The sequence below is a fragment of the Chelonia mydas genome, chromosome 8 (assembly GCF_015237465.2).
Source record: "Chelonia mydas isolate rCheMyd1 chromosome 8, rCheMyd1.pri.v2, whole genome shotgun sequence".
NCBI lineage: Eukaryota > Metazoa > Chordata > Testudines > Cheloniidae > Chelonia > Chelonia mydas.
The window spans coordinates 951,752-968,641 of NC_057854.1; the positions used below are offsets into that span (position 1 = coordinate 951,752).

The 16,890-nt window shown below is 52.6% G+C and overlaps 1 protein-coding gene across 1 annotated transcript in view; it reads right to left on the reverse strand.

The window, feature by feature from the left end:
* The window catches only part of NSD1 (nuclear receptor binding SET domain protein 1), a 140,554-nt gene that overhangs the window by 17,257 nt on the left and 106,407 nt on the right, over positions 1-16,890 (reverse strand). The window contains exons 21-23 of the mRNA XM_043520693.1: positions 15,138-15,279; positions 14,062-14,168; positions 514-718 (exon numbers count right to left, since the gene is read on the reverse strand). Of these exons, the coding sequence (XP_043376628.1) occupies positions 514-718; positions 14,062-14,168; positions 15,138-15,279 (454 nt within the window). The remainder of the gene's footprint in view (positions 1-513; positions 719-14,061; positions 14,169-15,137; positions 15,280-16,890) is intronic.

The window sequence follows — 16,890 nt, forward strand, 5'->3', positions numbered from 1 at the left end:
GATGGGTTTTTAACTAAATTTCTCCTCTTTCTTGATTGTGGAGTTGTGGCTTTTGGGCCATCTAATAACTCCCATTTTTCATTCACATTTTTCTGCCTCAGTGTGTTTCTGCTTCTCCTGCTCCCAGTTTTGCTCATAATTTTTCTCTTCTTTAGGAACTTAGCCCTTTTGAAGCACCCAGTGTATATATTACTGGTTGGGACTGTTCTCTGTTCGCTCACTTTGAACGTAAATAGGTCATGATTAATGGTCCCTAGGTAACCACCAACTTCCAGTCTAGTGATCAACTCAACGTTATTCATTACATGGAGGTCTAATACAAAATTGCCTCATGGTGGGTGCAATACCTCTTGTGTTGGAAAATTACTATCTATAATTTTTAGAAGCTCCAATTGTGTGTTACTGCCGGTGAGCAGAGAATTTGCTTTCCTCTAGCCAGGCCTAGCAGTGCAGGTCTATACTGCTCCCTTCCCAAGAGCGGAGCCCAAAGGAGCTGCCCCAGGCATTACTGACCTGCTGGCCGTTTGGTCAGGTTGAGGCAGTCTGCGTGGTACACTTTTGGGCAGCCCGTCTTCTTACACGACACTAGCTGTCCCCCGTCTCCACAGCTGAAGCACTCGTCCTCTCGCTCTTTCATGACCTCTGCCTGTGATCTGCGCTTCACTTGCTGTCGTCTTTTGAACTTCTTGGACTTCTCCTCTGTGAGGTGAGGGGGATTCTGCAAGTAAGATCATACAAATTAACACTGGTCTCTGCCCCCTCTAGGCAAGTGGCACAAGCCATGCTGAAGTATCCTGCTACAGGAGAGCTGCCCACCTAGCACACAACTGTTGTCTCCAAAACAAGGCAACTGGGGATACTCTGCATAGTCAAACAGAGGAAACACTGGAATGAAACCCAAAGCAGAGTAACAATTCCATCTATACACAGTGGGGCCAAGCCACCCAAACTCCTGGCTTTCACGCCAGACTAACCTTCCTCCCCAGGACCAAATCTTGTCTTTTTTTTTTTTTTGTAAACGAGAATCAAAAACTTATACGTTGGTGACTGAATGACAAACTCCAGACAGTGAGATTAAAGAGAGAGAGATGTAAGTGTTTTTTACACATTAAAGAATTAAAAGTAGATTTGCTTTATCTTACCCTGAAAAGTATCAAAGCCATGGACGGTGATTCATGGATGTTAGCTTCCTATTATGGAGTGCACTGACTGAACAATAGAGCACATTTTAATACCTGAAGAGCTTTTAAAACCCCTCATGAAACATGCCATGAGTTATGCTGAAGTGAACATGACGTGAATGGTGCTTTCAACCCCAAATAGGGCAGTGGAAAAGCATCCCATTCTGGGAAATAACTGCTTTGCAGAGGACACATAATTAGCAAAACATTGCCACTGAAACCTGAGACGTACCTGGCATCTGACAGAGCTGTTTCTAAATGTTTTGTGAAACCCATGTGACCTGTAGTAAGATGGGCTGCTGCTGCTACCGTATCTGGAAACGATCTAGAACCTTTGCACTGAACGGGTTGGTAAAAACGGGCACTGCATTGTACTTACCAATGGCAAAACTAACACAGTGGGAATAAGATTGAGGGTACCAGAATGCATGGCTCTCTCTGATGAATGAGGCTGATCAGAATTCAACAGAACTCAGACTGATGTATTTCATTATTTGGACATTTACTGACACAATGAGTCTCTCTCCTTTCCTTTTTCAGCTAAAATTTTCCATACTTGGACTTTGCCAAAAGGTGATTGTTTCTGGACAGCTTGACAAACCCCTGGGAAGTTGGATTTACTGACACACATTGCTCCCCAGTACAAGAAACCTGACCTCTAACATGGGATTAACTAAAAGACCAACTAAATTTGAAAAGTCAAACTTTAGTGTAAATAACCCTCTAGGCCAGATTTTGTCCTGCCTCTGAGAGCGGGCATGTGAGGAGGGGAGAAGCAGGAGGTGAATGCCGTGCACAAGCTGTGTGGGGAGTGACTGCACGGAACAAGGGCTATTTGACTAGCAAAGGCAGTTGTGAAAGCAGGGGATCACTCTAAGCAAGACCCTGCAATACTCTCTAGCTGTGAAATATACTCCTTGCTAAAGAATTATTCGACTGATTCCGAGGCCTGGTCTACACCTAAAAATTAGATCTAGCTACATTTCTCATGGCCGTGAAAAATGTTGCATGTAGTTAGGTCGTCCTAGCCCCCACTGTCAACGTGGCTAGATTGATGTAAGAATTCTCTGTAGTGTAGACACTTCCTACATCAGTGGAAGGGGGAGAGGTGGATTAACTACATCCATGGAAAAACCCCTTCCAACGGTGTAGGAAGCATCTACGCTACCTAGGCACAGCTACAGCGCTGTAGCCTCTGCAGGGTAGATATGGCCTGAGCTCTGACTTAAAAAAAAAGTTTCCAGCCTTTAAAACATAAACAGAAGGGGATGGAACAGCTTCCGTATCAGGAGAGGTTAATAAGGCTGGGACTTTTCAGCTTGGAAAAGAGACGACTAAAGGGGAATATGATAGAGGTCTATAAAATCATGACTGGGGTGGAGAAAGTAAATAAGGAAGTGTCATTTACTCCTTCTCATAACACAAGAAAAAACGGTTGCTCACTTTCTCGTCACTGTTGTTCTTCGAGAGGTGTTGTTCATGTCCATTCCAGGCAGGTGTGTGTGGGCCGCGTGCACGCCAGCCGGAAGATTTTCCCCCTAGCAGCGTCCGTAGGGCCTGGGCGCCCTCTGGGGTGGCGCCTTCATGGCACCAAATATCGAGCCCCGCCGACCCCCCCACCCCCTCAGTTCCTTCTTGCCGACTATTCCGACAGAGGGGAAGGAGGGTGGGTATTGGAATGGACGTGAACAACACATCTCGAAGAAAAACAGTTACGAGAAAGTGAGTCACCATTTTTTCTTCTTCGAGTGATTGTTCATGTCCATTCCAAGCAGGTGATTCATAAGCTAGAGCTCAGGAGGTGGGGAGTTATCCACAGAAAAGAGCATGGCTCGCCCAAAAGCCGCATCGTCCCTGGACTGTTGTGTAATTGCACAGTGCGACGTAAATGTATGTATCGAGGACCATGTGGCTGCCCTGCAGATTTCCTGAACAGGGACTTGTGCCAGGAACGCCGCAGAGGAGGCCTGGGCCCTGGTAGAGTGAGCAGTTATCTGTATAGCGGGCGCCTTTGCCAGGGTATAGCACTCCCTAATGCAGGACGTTATCCTTGACGATATGTGTTGAGATGATACCGGAAGGCCCTTCATTCTGTCTGCCACGGCTCCGAAGAGTTGGACGGACTTCTGGAACGACTTAGTTCTCTCTATGTAGAGAGCTAAGGCCCTACACACGTCCAGTGAGTGCACCCTGCGCTCCCTATCGGAGGAGCGTAGCTTGGGATAAAACACTGGGAGGAAGATGTCCTGGGTCATGTGAAAATGGGAGACAACCTTCGGGAGAAAAGCCGGAGGAGGCCTCAGCTGAACCTTATCCTTATGAAAAACTGTGTAAGGGGGCTCAGACGTGAGGGCCCTGAGCTCCGAAACCCGTCAAGCCGAGGTAATTGCGATGAGGAACGCAACCTTGAATGAGAGAGATAGCAGGGAGCAGGTGGCCAGAGGTTCAAATGGCGGGCCTGAAAGCCTGGAGAGGACTAAACTGAGGTCCCAGGCAGGGACAGGCTGACATGTGAGTGGGAAGAGCCTGTCCAAACCCTTGAGAAAACGACTGACCATAGAGTTTGCAAAGACCGAGAGACCGTCTGAACCCGGATGGAAGGCGGAGATAGCGGCCAAGTGGACCCTTATTGATGACCGGGACAAGTCTTGATGCTTTAGGTGAAGGGGGTAGTCCAGTATAAATGGCCTGGGGGCGAGGAGCAGTGGCTGACTATGTTGCTCCGCCCAGACGGAGAACCTTTTCCACTTGGCCAGGTAACTAGCCCTGGTGGAGGGCTTTCCACTACCCAGGAGGACTCATCTGACCTGGTCTGAACAAGAGAGCTCTGTGGCACTTAGCCATGGAGCATCCAGGCCGTAAGGTGGAGCGACTCCAGATTCGGGTGCCGGAGTCGGCCCTGGTCCTGTGCGATCAGGTCGGGGACCAGTGGTAAGGTGAGTGGGGCCGCTATGGACATTTCCAGGAGAGAGGTGAACCAGTGCTGAGGCGGCCACACTGTCGCTGTTACTATGACTCGGTCCCGGTCCCTGTGGATCTTGAGGAGCGCCCTGTGGACTAGCGGGATGGGTGGGAAAGCGTACAGCTGGCAGCCCTCCCACGAGAGGAGGAAGGCGTCCCCGATGGACCCCGAGCCGTGGCTCCCGAGAGAACAGAATGTCTGACGTTTCCTGTTGCCCGGAGTGGCGAACAGGTCTATCTGGGGAGAGCCCCATAACCGGAAGATTGAGCTCACCACGTCTGGCTGAAGGGACCACTCGTGGCTGTTGAAGGTCCGGCTGAGGCTGTCCACCAGTGTGTTTCGCACCCCTGGGAGGTATGAGGCTTGCAGGTGGATCGAGTGCTCTGTGCAGAAGTCCCACAGCACAAGGGCTTCCCAGCACGGGGGAGAGCAGCGTGCACCCCCCTATTTGTTGATATAAAACATCGCTGACATGTTGTCCACGAGGATTGAAACACATCTGCCCGTTATGCGTGTTTTCAAAGCGTAGTATGCCAGACACACTGCCCTCAGCTCTTTGACATTGGTGTGAAGAGCGAGGTCCACTGGAGACCAGAGGCCTTGGGTCTTGAGGTCCGCTAGGTGAGCCCCCCAATCCAGATCCGAGGTGTCTGACACCAAGGTGAGCGAGGGCTGAGGGCTGGCAAAAGGTACCCCTGCGCAAACCATTCGAGGGCTGAGCCACCATAGGAGTGAGTCCAGTACCAGGTGGGGCAGGCTTACAACCCTGTCCAACGCATCTCTGGCTGGTTGGTACACTGACGCCAGCCAAGACTGGAGTGGGCGCAGCCTGAGCCTGGCATGCTGCATCACGTACGTGCAGGAGGCCATGTGTCCCAGCAGCTTTAGACAGTTTCTTGCCGACGTCGTGGGGAACCGTCTGAGGCCTTGTATGATGTCCTGAAGTGAGCGAAACCTGGCCTCCGGGAGGTACGCCCTGGCTTGAGTAGAGTCCAGGACCGCACCTATGAACTCTGTCCTCTGCATCGGGGACAGAGTGGATTTCTCCTCGTTCAGGAGGAGACCTAAGTGGAGGAAGGTCCTCCTTATAAACTTGACCTGAGCCTCCACCTGGGCCCTCGAGCAACCCTTGATCAGCCAGTCATCGAGGTATGGGAAAATCTGTATCTGGCACTTGCGTAGGAACGCCGCAACGACTGCCATGCATTTTGTGAATACTCGCAGGGCAGTCGACAGTCCGAATGGGAGGACGGCAAACCGGTAGTGGCCTGTGTTCCCCACGAATCTGAGGTAGTGTCTGTGATGTGGGACTATTGCGATATGAAAATATGCATCCTTCAAGTGGAGGGCGGCGTACCAGTCTCCTGGATCCAGTGAGAGATAACGGAGGTTAGCGAGACCATGCGAAACTTTAGTTTCTTTACGTACTTGTTGAGTTGTCACAGGTCCAGTATGGGTCTGAGGCCCCCCTTGGCCTTCGGTATTAGGAAGTACCAGGAGTAGATACCCTTGCCCCATAGCTCCTGAAGAACCTCCTCCACTGCCTCTACTGAGAGAAGGGACTGCACCTCTTGACACAGAAGTTGCTTGTGAGAGGGTCCCTGAAGACGGACGGGGGTTGGGGGGTGTGTGGGAGGGTACAGAATTGGATGGAATATCCCCTCTCTACCGTGCAGAGCACCCAGCGGTCTGAAGTAATTTGAGACCAGGCACGGTAGAAAGGGGATAGACGGGACGAGAAAGTAAGATGGGAAGGATCCAAAGGTCGAACCGGCAAGCCATCCTCGACTGTACCCTCAAAAGGATGGTCTAGAGCCCTGTGGGGCCCTAGACTAGCCTGAGTTTTGCCCAGAGGGAGGACGTTGCCTCCTCCGAGTGCTCCTGTTCCGTCTATGTGGAGCGTCCTGGCGGTTCTGGGGCTGATAAGGACGAGGAGCAGGTTGAGGCCTAAACTGTCTGCACTGGGTAGCAGGCGTGTGAAGCCCCAGCGAATGAAAGGTAGCCCTCGAGTCCTTCAAGCTGTGAAGTCTCTTATCCATCTTCTCGGAGAAGAGAGCTACACCTTCGAAGGGAAGGTCTTGAATGATCTGTTGGACCTCGTGGGGAAGACCAGAGACCTGTAGCCAGGAGCCTCTCCTCATAACCACCCCTGTGGCCAAAGTGCGAGAGGCTGCATCCGCCGCATCCAGGGCCGCTTGTAAAGACACTCAGGAGACCAACTTCTCCTCCTCCACGAGCACAGAGAACTCCTCCCGAGCTTCCTGGTGCAGAAGCTCTGTACATTTTGCCATGGACGAGCAGGTTTTATGTCCATAGCGGCTTACTATGGCCTGTTGGTTGGCTATACGAAGCTGTAGACCTGCTGTGGAGTAGAACTTCTGGCCAAACAGGTCCAGTTTCTTGGCATCCCTGTTTTTAGGGGTGGAGCCTTGAAACCCCTGATGTTCTCTCTGATTGGCCATGTTGACCACCAAAGAGTCTGGAGGAGGGTGGGTATAAAGGTGTTCATACCCTTTAGAGGGAACAAAGTAGCGGCGCTCAGATTATTTGGCTGTAGGTGCCAGAGAAGTAGGGGTTTACCACAAGTTCTTAGACGTTTCAGTTATTGACTTGATAAATGGCAGTGCAACCCTGGATGGGCTGGAGGGAGCCAGGATGTCTATGAGCGGGTCTAAGTCTTCTTCTACCTCCTCTGCCTGAATCCCCAGGCTTTGGGCGTCCCGCTTCAAAAGCTGTTGAAGAACCCCGTTGTCCTCCAAAGCTGGGGCTGGTGAAGTCCCCGCGACCGCTTCATCGGGTGAAGACAAGGAAGAGAGAACCGGAGGTGGACCCAGTTCACTGCCTTCAGCCCCCCCGGGGTTCCTTGGCATGCGGTACTCGGTCTGAGGAACCGGCGCCAATGAAGAACTCTGCATCGCAGCTGGTGCCAGGGTAGGTAAAACCGGTGGGACTGAGACTGTTGAGGTTGGTAGGGACGGAGCTGAGGCTTCCACCGGTGCCGTCAGTTGGGGAGCCGGCGCCGGGACCGGCTGAGGCACTGGTGCCGAAACCATGTGAGTCGGCAGGGCCACTCTGCCCGAGGGCGCCGCCATCATAGGCAGTGCTGGGGCTGACTGTAGCACAAACGACGCTGAGGACACCGACACCGTTCTGGAGCGCGGACCATGGACTTGACCCTGGCTCTGATGGTACGCCCAGGGTGTCCAGAAGGGCCACTGAGCAGGTGGTTGCCACTGTTGTTGCCACGGTGCCGGGTATGGTTGGTGACTGCGCCGGGACCGGGATCTTCTGCTGTGCGATGTGCCCAATTAAGCCGAGTCTACCTCCGACTCCGAGGTCTCTGAATAAGACGACCACGGAGGAAAAGTCCCCTGGGTCGCCAACGAACGACGACTCGACTCCCGGGAGCAGTGCGCTTCCTGCGTCTGTGCAGGTGGTGCCAGAGATGGAGACTGAAGAGCCATCATGGTTGGCCTGCCCCTGGAGTGAAACGGGCCATGCGGTCGCCGGAGACTTGTCCCTCTTTCGGGGGGAGGCCAGCACCAGGAGGTGCATCAGGTCCATTGCGGCCTCAAATGCCTCTGGCATCGATGGTGTTTGTATGTCCACCAGATGGTCCGGGGACCGAGGAGGGTTCGGACTTGACAGGACCCTGGCCGGGGGCAGGAATCAGTGAGACCCTGGGCGGAAGCGAGGTGGACGCGGTCTATGCTGAGCCACTCGCGGACGGCACCAGTATCTTAGGCTTCAAGGGGGGTGATCAGCCCCCTCACCGGCCTCTTCTTCTTTACTGGCACTGGGGATGGAGAACAGTGCCGAACTGATGCCGACGCCCTATGTCCCGAAGAGTGGCGGTGCCGGTGGGCTTTAGAGTCCTTAGTCTGGCCCAATTCACGCGCCGTTGGCGCCGGAGCGCTGCACACGGAAGCAGGTGTGTTCGGTGCCGGGTCGTTGGGTCCTGGGTCGGACTGCGGTCTCAGAGCAGCCTCCATGAGCAGGAGTTTCAGTCTCTGCTCTCTGTCCTTAAGGGATCTTGGGCGAAAACCCTTGCAAATGCAGCACTTGTCCTTTTGGTGAGTCTCACCAAGGCACTGCAGGCAGGACGAGTGAGGATCACTCTTGGGCATAAACTTGCCGCAGGACTCACAGAGTTTAAACCCCGGAGACACGGGCATACCCCCGGAGGGGAAACTATCTATCTACCAGACACTACTAACTATGTGATAAGTACAACTACAGAGAAAAACTACTTACACTAAGAACAAAGACACTGCTAAGGCGCTTGCTGCAAGAGCGAGCAAAGTTCCAGCTAGCCGTCACAGGCAGTAAGAAGGAACTGAGGGGGTGGGGGGGTCGGCGGGGCTCGATATTGGGCGCCATGAAGGCGCCACCCCAGAGGGCGCCCAGGCCCTACAGACGCTGCTGGGGGAAAATCTTCTGGCTGGCGCGCACGCGGCCCACACACCTGCCTGGAATGGACATGAACAATCACTCGAAGAAGAACTGGGGGTCACCAAATGAAATTAATAGTCAGCAGGTTTAAAACAAACAAAAGGAAGTATTTCTTCACACAACGCAGTCAGTCAGTCTGTGGAACTCTTTACCATAGAATCATAGAAGGTCAGGGTTGGAAGGGACCTCAGGAGGTCCTCTAGTCCAACCCCCTGCTTGAAGCAGGACCAATCCCCAATTTTTGCCCCAGATCCTTAAATGGCCCCCTCAAGGATTGAACTCACAACCCTGGGTTTAGCAGGCCAGTGCTCAAACCACTGAGCTCTCTCTCTCCCCAATGATGTTGTGAAGGCCAAGACTATAACAGGGTCCAAAAAAGAAATAGATAAGTTCATGGAGGATCGGTCCATCAATGGCCATTAGCCAGGATGGGCAGGGATGGTGTCCCTAGCCTCTGTTTGCCAGAAGCTGGGAGTGGGCGGCAGGGGCTGGATCACTTGATGATTCCCTGTTCTGTTCATTCCCTCTGGGGCACCTGGCATTGGCCACTATAGTAAGACAGGATACTGGGCTAGATGGAGCTTTGGTCTGACTTAGTATGGCCGTTCTCATGTTCTGTGCTGTCTGCAGATAGCCTGAAATAATCCCTCTGAGGGAGTGAAAAGACCGGTACCTTTTCTGTAACTGGTGTTCTTTGAGATGTGTTGCTCAAGTCTATTCCACAATAGGTGTGCCAGTTTTTCCCCTAGCAGTACCCGTAAGGGGGAGCGTCCCCCCTCCCCCGCAACCCCTGGAGCAGCGCCTACCTGGCACGGTATAAGGGGGGCTGCACTCCCCTCACTCTCAGTTCCTTCTTGCCAGACAACTCTGACAGAGGGGAAGGAGGGCGGGGTGTGGAATAGACGTGAGCAACACATCTCGAAGAACACCAGTTACGGAAAAGGTAACTGTCTTTTCTTCTTCGAGTGATTGCTCATGTGTATTCCACAATAGGTGATTCCAAGCTATATCTGTTGGAGGCAGGTAGGAGTTCACAAGTTCTCGGGACGGAGTACCGCCCTGCCAAACCCGGCATCATCCCTGGCCTGGGAGACAATTGCATAGTGCGAGGCAAACATGTGAACCCAAGACCACGTGGCGGCCCTACAAATGTCCTGGATGGGGATGTGGGCCACGAAGGCAGCCGTCGAGTGTGTCCTCACAATGGGTGGCGGGGGGACACCCGTCAGCTCATAACAGGGACGGATGCACAAAGTGATCCGCTTAGAAAGCCTCTGAGTGGAAATCGGCTGACCCTTCGTGCGCTCAGCTGAGGCAACGAACAGTTGCGAAGACTTTCTGAACGGCTTGGTCCGCTCGAGGTAGAAAGCCAGAGCTCGCCTCACGTCAAGCGTGTGGAAACGGCGTTCCTCACTAGTTGTGTGAAGCTTGGGGCAGAGGACTGGCAGAAAAATGTCCTGACCCATGTGGTAGGTGGAGACCACTTTCGGAAGGAATGTGGGGTGTGGGTGGAGCTGGACCTTGTCCTTATGAAAAACCATATACGGTGGTTCAGAGGTTAGGGCCCTGAGCTCCGAGACCCGCCTGACTGACGTGATAGCTACCAGGAAGGCCACCTTCCATGAATGCATCCGATGAAGTGAGCTGTAGCTCACGAAAGCTTATGCTCAAATAAATTTATTAGTCTCTAAGGTGCCACAAGTACTCCTTTTCTTTTTGCGAATACAGACCAACACGGCTGCTACTCTGAAACCTTCCATGAGAGGTGAGACCAGAAACACATGGCCAGTGGTTCAAACAGGGCCCCCGTGAGACGAGCCAGCACCAGGTTTAGGTCCCATTGCGGAACTAGGGGCTTGGAATATGGGTAGAGACGGTCCAAACCCTTAAGGAATCAGCCAGTAATAGCATGGGAAAATACTGCGTGCCCTTGCACCGGAGGTTGAAAGGCTGATATGGCCACCAAGTGTACCCTGACTGATGAGGGTGCCAGTCCCTGGGCCCTCAGGTGGAGGAGGTAATCAAGGATAAGCTGGATCAGGGCGGCTGTCGGGGAAACACCCTGGCCTGGCGCCCACCTCGAAAACCGAGACCACTTCACCACATAGGACCGGCGAGTGGAGGGCCATCTACTTTTGAGGAGGACGTGCTGAACCTGTTCCGAGCATGTCCTTTCCTTGCCACCTAGCCATTGAGCAGCCACGCAGTGAGGTGAAGTGTTGCTAGGTTGGGATGGAGGAGGCGGCCCTGGTCATGAGAGAGCAGGTCCGGGCAAAGCGGCAACTGCCATGGCGGAGCTACCGCCATCCCCGAGAGGGTCCCATACCAGTGTTGCCTGGGCCACGCTGGGGCAACGAGGAGGAGGACCCTGGCTTTGTCCATCTTTATTTTCTCCAGGACCTTGCTGGTCAGAGGGAACGGGGGAAAGGTGCAGAGGAGCTGGCCTGACCAGGACAGGGTAAAGGCATCGGAGATAGCACCCCTCCCTAGGCCCCCCCCGGAGCAGAACCGGGGGCATCGTCGGTTCTGCCTGGTCGCAAACAGGTCCACCTGGGGAGTACCCCACCTTTGGAAGAGTTGGTGAGCCACTTCCAGGTGTAGAGACCACTCGTGCTGAGAGGAAAAATTCCTGATCAAGTGATCCGCCCTGACATTCCGGGCACCTGGCGGGTGGAAGGCTTTTAAGTAGATGTTGTGGGCTATACAGAGGTCCCACAGACTGAGAGCTTCATGGCAGAGGATCAGGCCCCACCTTATCTGTTGATATAGAACATTGAGGCCGTGTTGTCCGCGAGGACCCTGATTACCTTGCCCTCCAGGTGCGAGCGGAACGCCATACACGCCAGTCGCACCGCCCTGAGTTCCTTGACATGTATATGAAGGGGTAGGTCCTCCAGAGACCACAGGCCTTGGGTCTGAAAGTTCCCCACATGGGCCCCCCAACCCAGGTCTGACACAGCTCCAATGACAGGGCCCTGTCCCTGAACGGGACCCCCTGGAGCATGTTGTTTGGGGCGGACCACCACTGTAGGGAGATGATCACAGAGTCCGGCATGGTGAGGACCTTGTCTACCCTGTCTATGGCCAGGGAGAACTGCGAGGCCAGCCAGAGCTGGAGGGGCCTCATTCTGAGTCTGTGCACGCAGACATGTGACCCAGCAGTTACAGGCAAGCCCTGGCTGTCGTCACTGGGAACCTGGTGACCGAGTTGATAAACACTTTCAGGGTCTCAAACCTGTCTGGTGGGAGAGAGGCCCTGGCAGACGTTGCGTCCAGTAGCGCCCCGATAAACTCTATGCGTTGGACTGGGACTAACGTGGCCTTGGCGTTGTTTATCAACAGGCCCAGGGCAGTACATGTGGACAGGAGGAGCGCCACGTGATCTCTCACCTGCGACCGGGAGGTGCCTTTGACTAGCCAGTCATCCAGATATGGGAATATTTGGACCCCCTGGCGTCTGAGGTAGGCCGCTACCACTACCATACACTTTGTAAAGATCCTGGGGGCAGTGGACAGACCAAATGGTAGGACCGTGAATTGGTAGTGACTCCAAGGAGAGACTGCTGAACTGGAATTAAATCGCAAACTGGATACAATTAACTTAGGCTTGAATAAAGACTGGGAGTGGATGGGTCATTACACAAAGTAAAACTATTTCCCCATGTTGATTCCTCCCCCCCACCACCCGCTGTTCCTCAGACATTCTTGTCAACTGCTGGAAATGGCCCACCTTGATTATCACTACAAAAGGTTCCCCCGCCCACCCCGCTCTCCTGCTGGTAATAGCTCACCTTACCTGATCACTCTCCTTACAGTGTGTATGGTAACACCCATTGTTTCATGTTCTCTGTGTATATAAATCTCCCCACTGTATTTTCCACTGCATGCATCCGATGAAGTGAACTGTAGCTCACGAAAGCTTATGCTCTAATAAATTGGATAGTCTCTCAGGTGCCACAAGTCCTCCTTTTCTTTTAACTAAACTAACTGCATTAGCTAACTGACTACAGGTACTACTGAACAAACGAAGAGTTCTGGGGACGAGCCGCAGCGGGGCTGGAGCAGAGCAGTTCCAACGCACCTTCACTGGCGGCAAGAAGGAACTGAGAGCGGGGGGAGTGCAGTCCCCCTTATACCGCGCCATGGAGGCGCCGCTCCAGCGGTCGCGGCGAGGGGGGCGCTCCCCCCTACAGGTACTGCTAGGGGAAAAACCTCCGCACCCGTGCACGTGGCAGGCACGCACACCTATTGTGGAATACACATGAGCAATCACTCGAAGAAGAACTACCTCAATCATCAGAATGAAATGTTAATTCTGGATCCCAACAATGGCAAGTTAAGTGTAAACACCATTAGCTATTTCACTGCTGATTGTTTTATCAGAAACATCCATAATGTGCTTATCATAGAATTCCAAACCAACCCCCCAGGCCCAAAGCATCAGCTGCTCCCATCCAACTGCCAAAACCTCCAGCTTCCCCTGATTTCTATGATGTAGCAAAAAGATGAGGCACACCAGGAACTGAAAATGTGGCATCAGCATACAATAAACTGAACTTAATATCAAAATAAACAACAGAGGAGCTCACTGTGACAACTGTGCGATTCAGCTCATCCGTAATTAATGGGAAAGCTGTGGTTTTCATTGAAATGAGGCTGCTAAAGAATTTCTAATCTGCTACACCACAAGGCCACAAAACCTGGGATCCCGCTACAGAATTTAGGCCCAGCTTGCTGTGGAGAACACAGGGCCTGGCCTGTAAACTTGTGAGGCTTTGGTGGTGCAGCATCTAACTCAACTCCCAACGAGGCAGTTTCTTTGTTGCAGTACGTGCCCACTAACTCCACAGCACAGAGTTTACAAGCTGCTTTGGGGAAGCATGTGGAACTAGTAAACAGCTGCGGCTCAGACTCTGCTGGTGAAGACTGCGAGCCATGCCAACTGGTTCTGCAGTTTTTCATTAAGTCGTCCCCATCTCAAGCAAACAGTAAAATTCAAAATAAAATATTAATTCCTGTTAGCGCAACATCAAGATTACGAAATCAAGTGCTCAAAAATCAGGAAGCTCCAAAAGCAAACATTTCTCCTCCGATGTTAGCTCATCCCTCTTGCATGTATAGAGTATTTCTGTTCCTATTTTACTCATAAACTTTAATGTATTATTGCCAAACCCGTGGAGAAAAATATTTATGAAATCTCCTAGTGCAGACAAGGCCTCTGTGTGGGTGCTCTGCTCTGGAATTTGGTTCCTACACTGATTTAACGAAGTCTAAGATTCTGTGCTCCTGTAACCTAAAGTGAGGTACTTGCATGTTTGCCCATCTCAGCCTCAGCAGGATTTTCACAACCACTTTGAAAATACAGTGGCATTTATCATGGCACTTCTGTGTCCCTGCAGCAAGCAGGCCACTCCAATTCAAAGAGAGCCCTTCGAATAAAAAGAAGCCAGAGAAGGGCTGTCCTACCTTTGGCCGCACTCCTAGGAACCCGCTGCAATTCGGAGCACCACATTTGCAAACTGTCTTTCCATTCCCCAAACATTCCAGGTTGTAGTTGAAAGTCAGCTCAGTCCCTGGTAATAAAAGAAATCGGTAGGCAACATCTGGACTGTGACAAACCAGACAGCTTCTCCTGCTGAACTGAAGAAACACCAGAGCCTACTCACGGCTGGCAGAAATGTGGAGGGGCACCAGCTTCTTCCCCCTCCCCTAGGGTAGATCTACACGGATTGGCAACTAGATGCAGACCCCATCACCTGCCACATTCCAGGTTTGACACTGCATTTGTTTGCTTGCCAGTGGCAACCCAGGAATCATATTGCTAGGCCCTGGGCAATTATAACTATGCCACTCTGCTCAGGGGCACAGACGCTCACCGAGAAGGGGGGAGGTGGAGAGATAGGGAGCAAGGGGAGCTGTTAAGACTCTATGGGGGCTAGGGGGAGCTGGATCTAGCTGTGGGGGGGCATCCTGACAGTTCCTGCCATTCCTAGGAGAGTTCCTCAGTGTCTGGCTCCCTCTGCACTGACGTCCCCCTACCCAGGTGCCAGTGCCCCATCCCCCAGCCTACCCCAGCTAGCTGGGGGGCTTACACTGTGTCCCCTCTGCATGGTCCCTGCACCCCCAGAGCTGGCTGGCACAACGGCTACAGCTGGCCGGGAAAGGAGAGCGGCTCCTGCCTGCTCTCCAGTGGCCAACCCGATGCTGTGAGCCACTGCAGCTGTTCTGGCCCCTCCTCCAGGTCCCTGGCCCCTCTGCCCCCCACCACGCATGTGCAAGGAGATGGAAACACATCCAGGTCCCGCTCTTGCCTCCACAAGATATTGTGGGGGTGGAAAACATGGGGCAGGTGGCGGAAACACACAATCAGCCCTCCCAATACACCCTCTGTTGTATGTGCCAGGCTTACGTGTTCCACCCTTTGCGTACTGAGGCTTTCCTACAGGCCGCCTCAGCTCCAGACCCTTGCTCCAGACCCTTCCCTTTCCTGACAGAGATGCCCCACCAGAACTCCGGGTCAGCAACAGAACAAGGTCCCTTACCAGCTTTGATATTGACAAGAGCAAAGAGCCCAACGCGCGTATCACCATTCACGGACCATTTCTGAGTCTCACAGTTGGGCTGGCAGCAATGGTTCATAAATCGAGCGTAATTGCCCTTCGGTCCCGCATCAATGATTCGATCCTAAAATCGCAAGGAAAAGCGACTTTTCTAACGTAACATCTCCTGCTCGAGCCACCCCACAAAGGCCCTGCCCTGTCCCCAAAGCGTGTTACGAAGTATTCTCAGTGCTGGCTTTAAGTGCCTGGGTATGTGTTTTACAATGCCCTACAGCCAATACCTTTTACCATATGCACTTCTGACACCTGGCAGAATCCAAACAAGCTTCTGCACTCGGATCTACTTTGCTGGAGCTTGCAGGCAAAGTGCAAAATGCAGAGAACTGCCCTTCCCCAACCCCCCGAGCATCTCTTCCTCCAGTGGAGATGGAGGCTTCCTAATGAAAGAGGCTGCTGTCTGGCACATCCAGCTTTTCCTTCCTCAGAAGGGTAAAACCCAGGGCTTGTATTGGGCCAGCATGCTGTGGCAGGGCATACCAGCACCACTCCTATGCTGCTCTCTTGTGCTCCATAATCATCTTCTTATTTATGATTTGTATCACTGAAGCACCGAGGAGCCCTAGGTGTGGACCTGAACCCCGGTGTGGACCTGAACCCCACTGTGTTAGGCGCTGTACAAACAAAGAATCACAAGATGGTTGGTTCTGCCCCAATCTATGTATAAGACAAGAAACAACAAATGAACACAGACAGACGGGGGTATACAAGTAAACAATCAGACAATAATGGTCAACATGACAGGCGGCAGTCTCTGCGCACCACCAGTCTACTCTTGCCAACTTTTTTATAGCTGTCACAGCAAAGGAGATTTTTGAGACTGCATCTGCAGGTGGATAACAAGGTAGCTTTGCAGATCTTAATGGGAAACGCCTCCCAAGCATGTGGGCCAGCACAGGGGAAAGCACAAGGGAGCTTTCTGGAACATTTAACACGTGGGCAGTGCAGACTCATGTCCTGGGCCAATCAGAGGTGAGCACTGATGGCTTGATAACGAATATGAGATGACTGGAAGGTTGTGACAGGCCACGAAGGGCCCTGAAAGTGAAGATAAGCAGCTTGTGCTTGATGCTCTAGAGCAGGGGGAGCCAGTGGAGGGTGCAAAGAGAGGAGTGACATGGTCAAACCAAGGGCTAGGAAAAGACCTTTGAAGGAGTGTTCTGAATAGATACGAGCAGGGCAAGGTCTCATTTATCAAAGCCAAAGAGAAGGAGGCTGCAGTAATCAAGAAGACGGGAGCTGGGATGAGCGTTTTAGCTGGATGGCTGGCTGGGAAAGGCCGTCTCTTAGAGGCACTATGCAGAAAGAAACAGCAAGATTTAGACACAGGCTCAATGTGAGGCCCTAGCAAGAGCGCCAAGCTGAAGATGACACCAAGTTATGGGACGGAGTGATAGGCAGGATATGAGAGTGTGGTCCACAGTGATAGTTTTCATTTGCGTTCAACAATGCCTGTTGGCTGATCAGTGCTCAGCCGGTAACAATCACGCTAATGAACACGGCGCTTCTGTGGTGCAATTACCTCTGTCCACCCTCAGATTTGGGACTGTACTTTGGTGCGGCAACATTGGTGGAAAGACCTGAGATGCCACTGAAAGAAAGGAGGGCTTCCGGTTTTAATGAGACAAAAGCAGAGCTTCGGGTTCCGTCCTGTCGGATCCATGCTGCTATGGGCCAG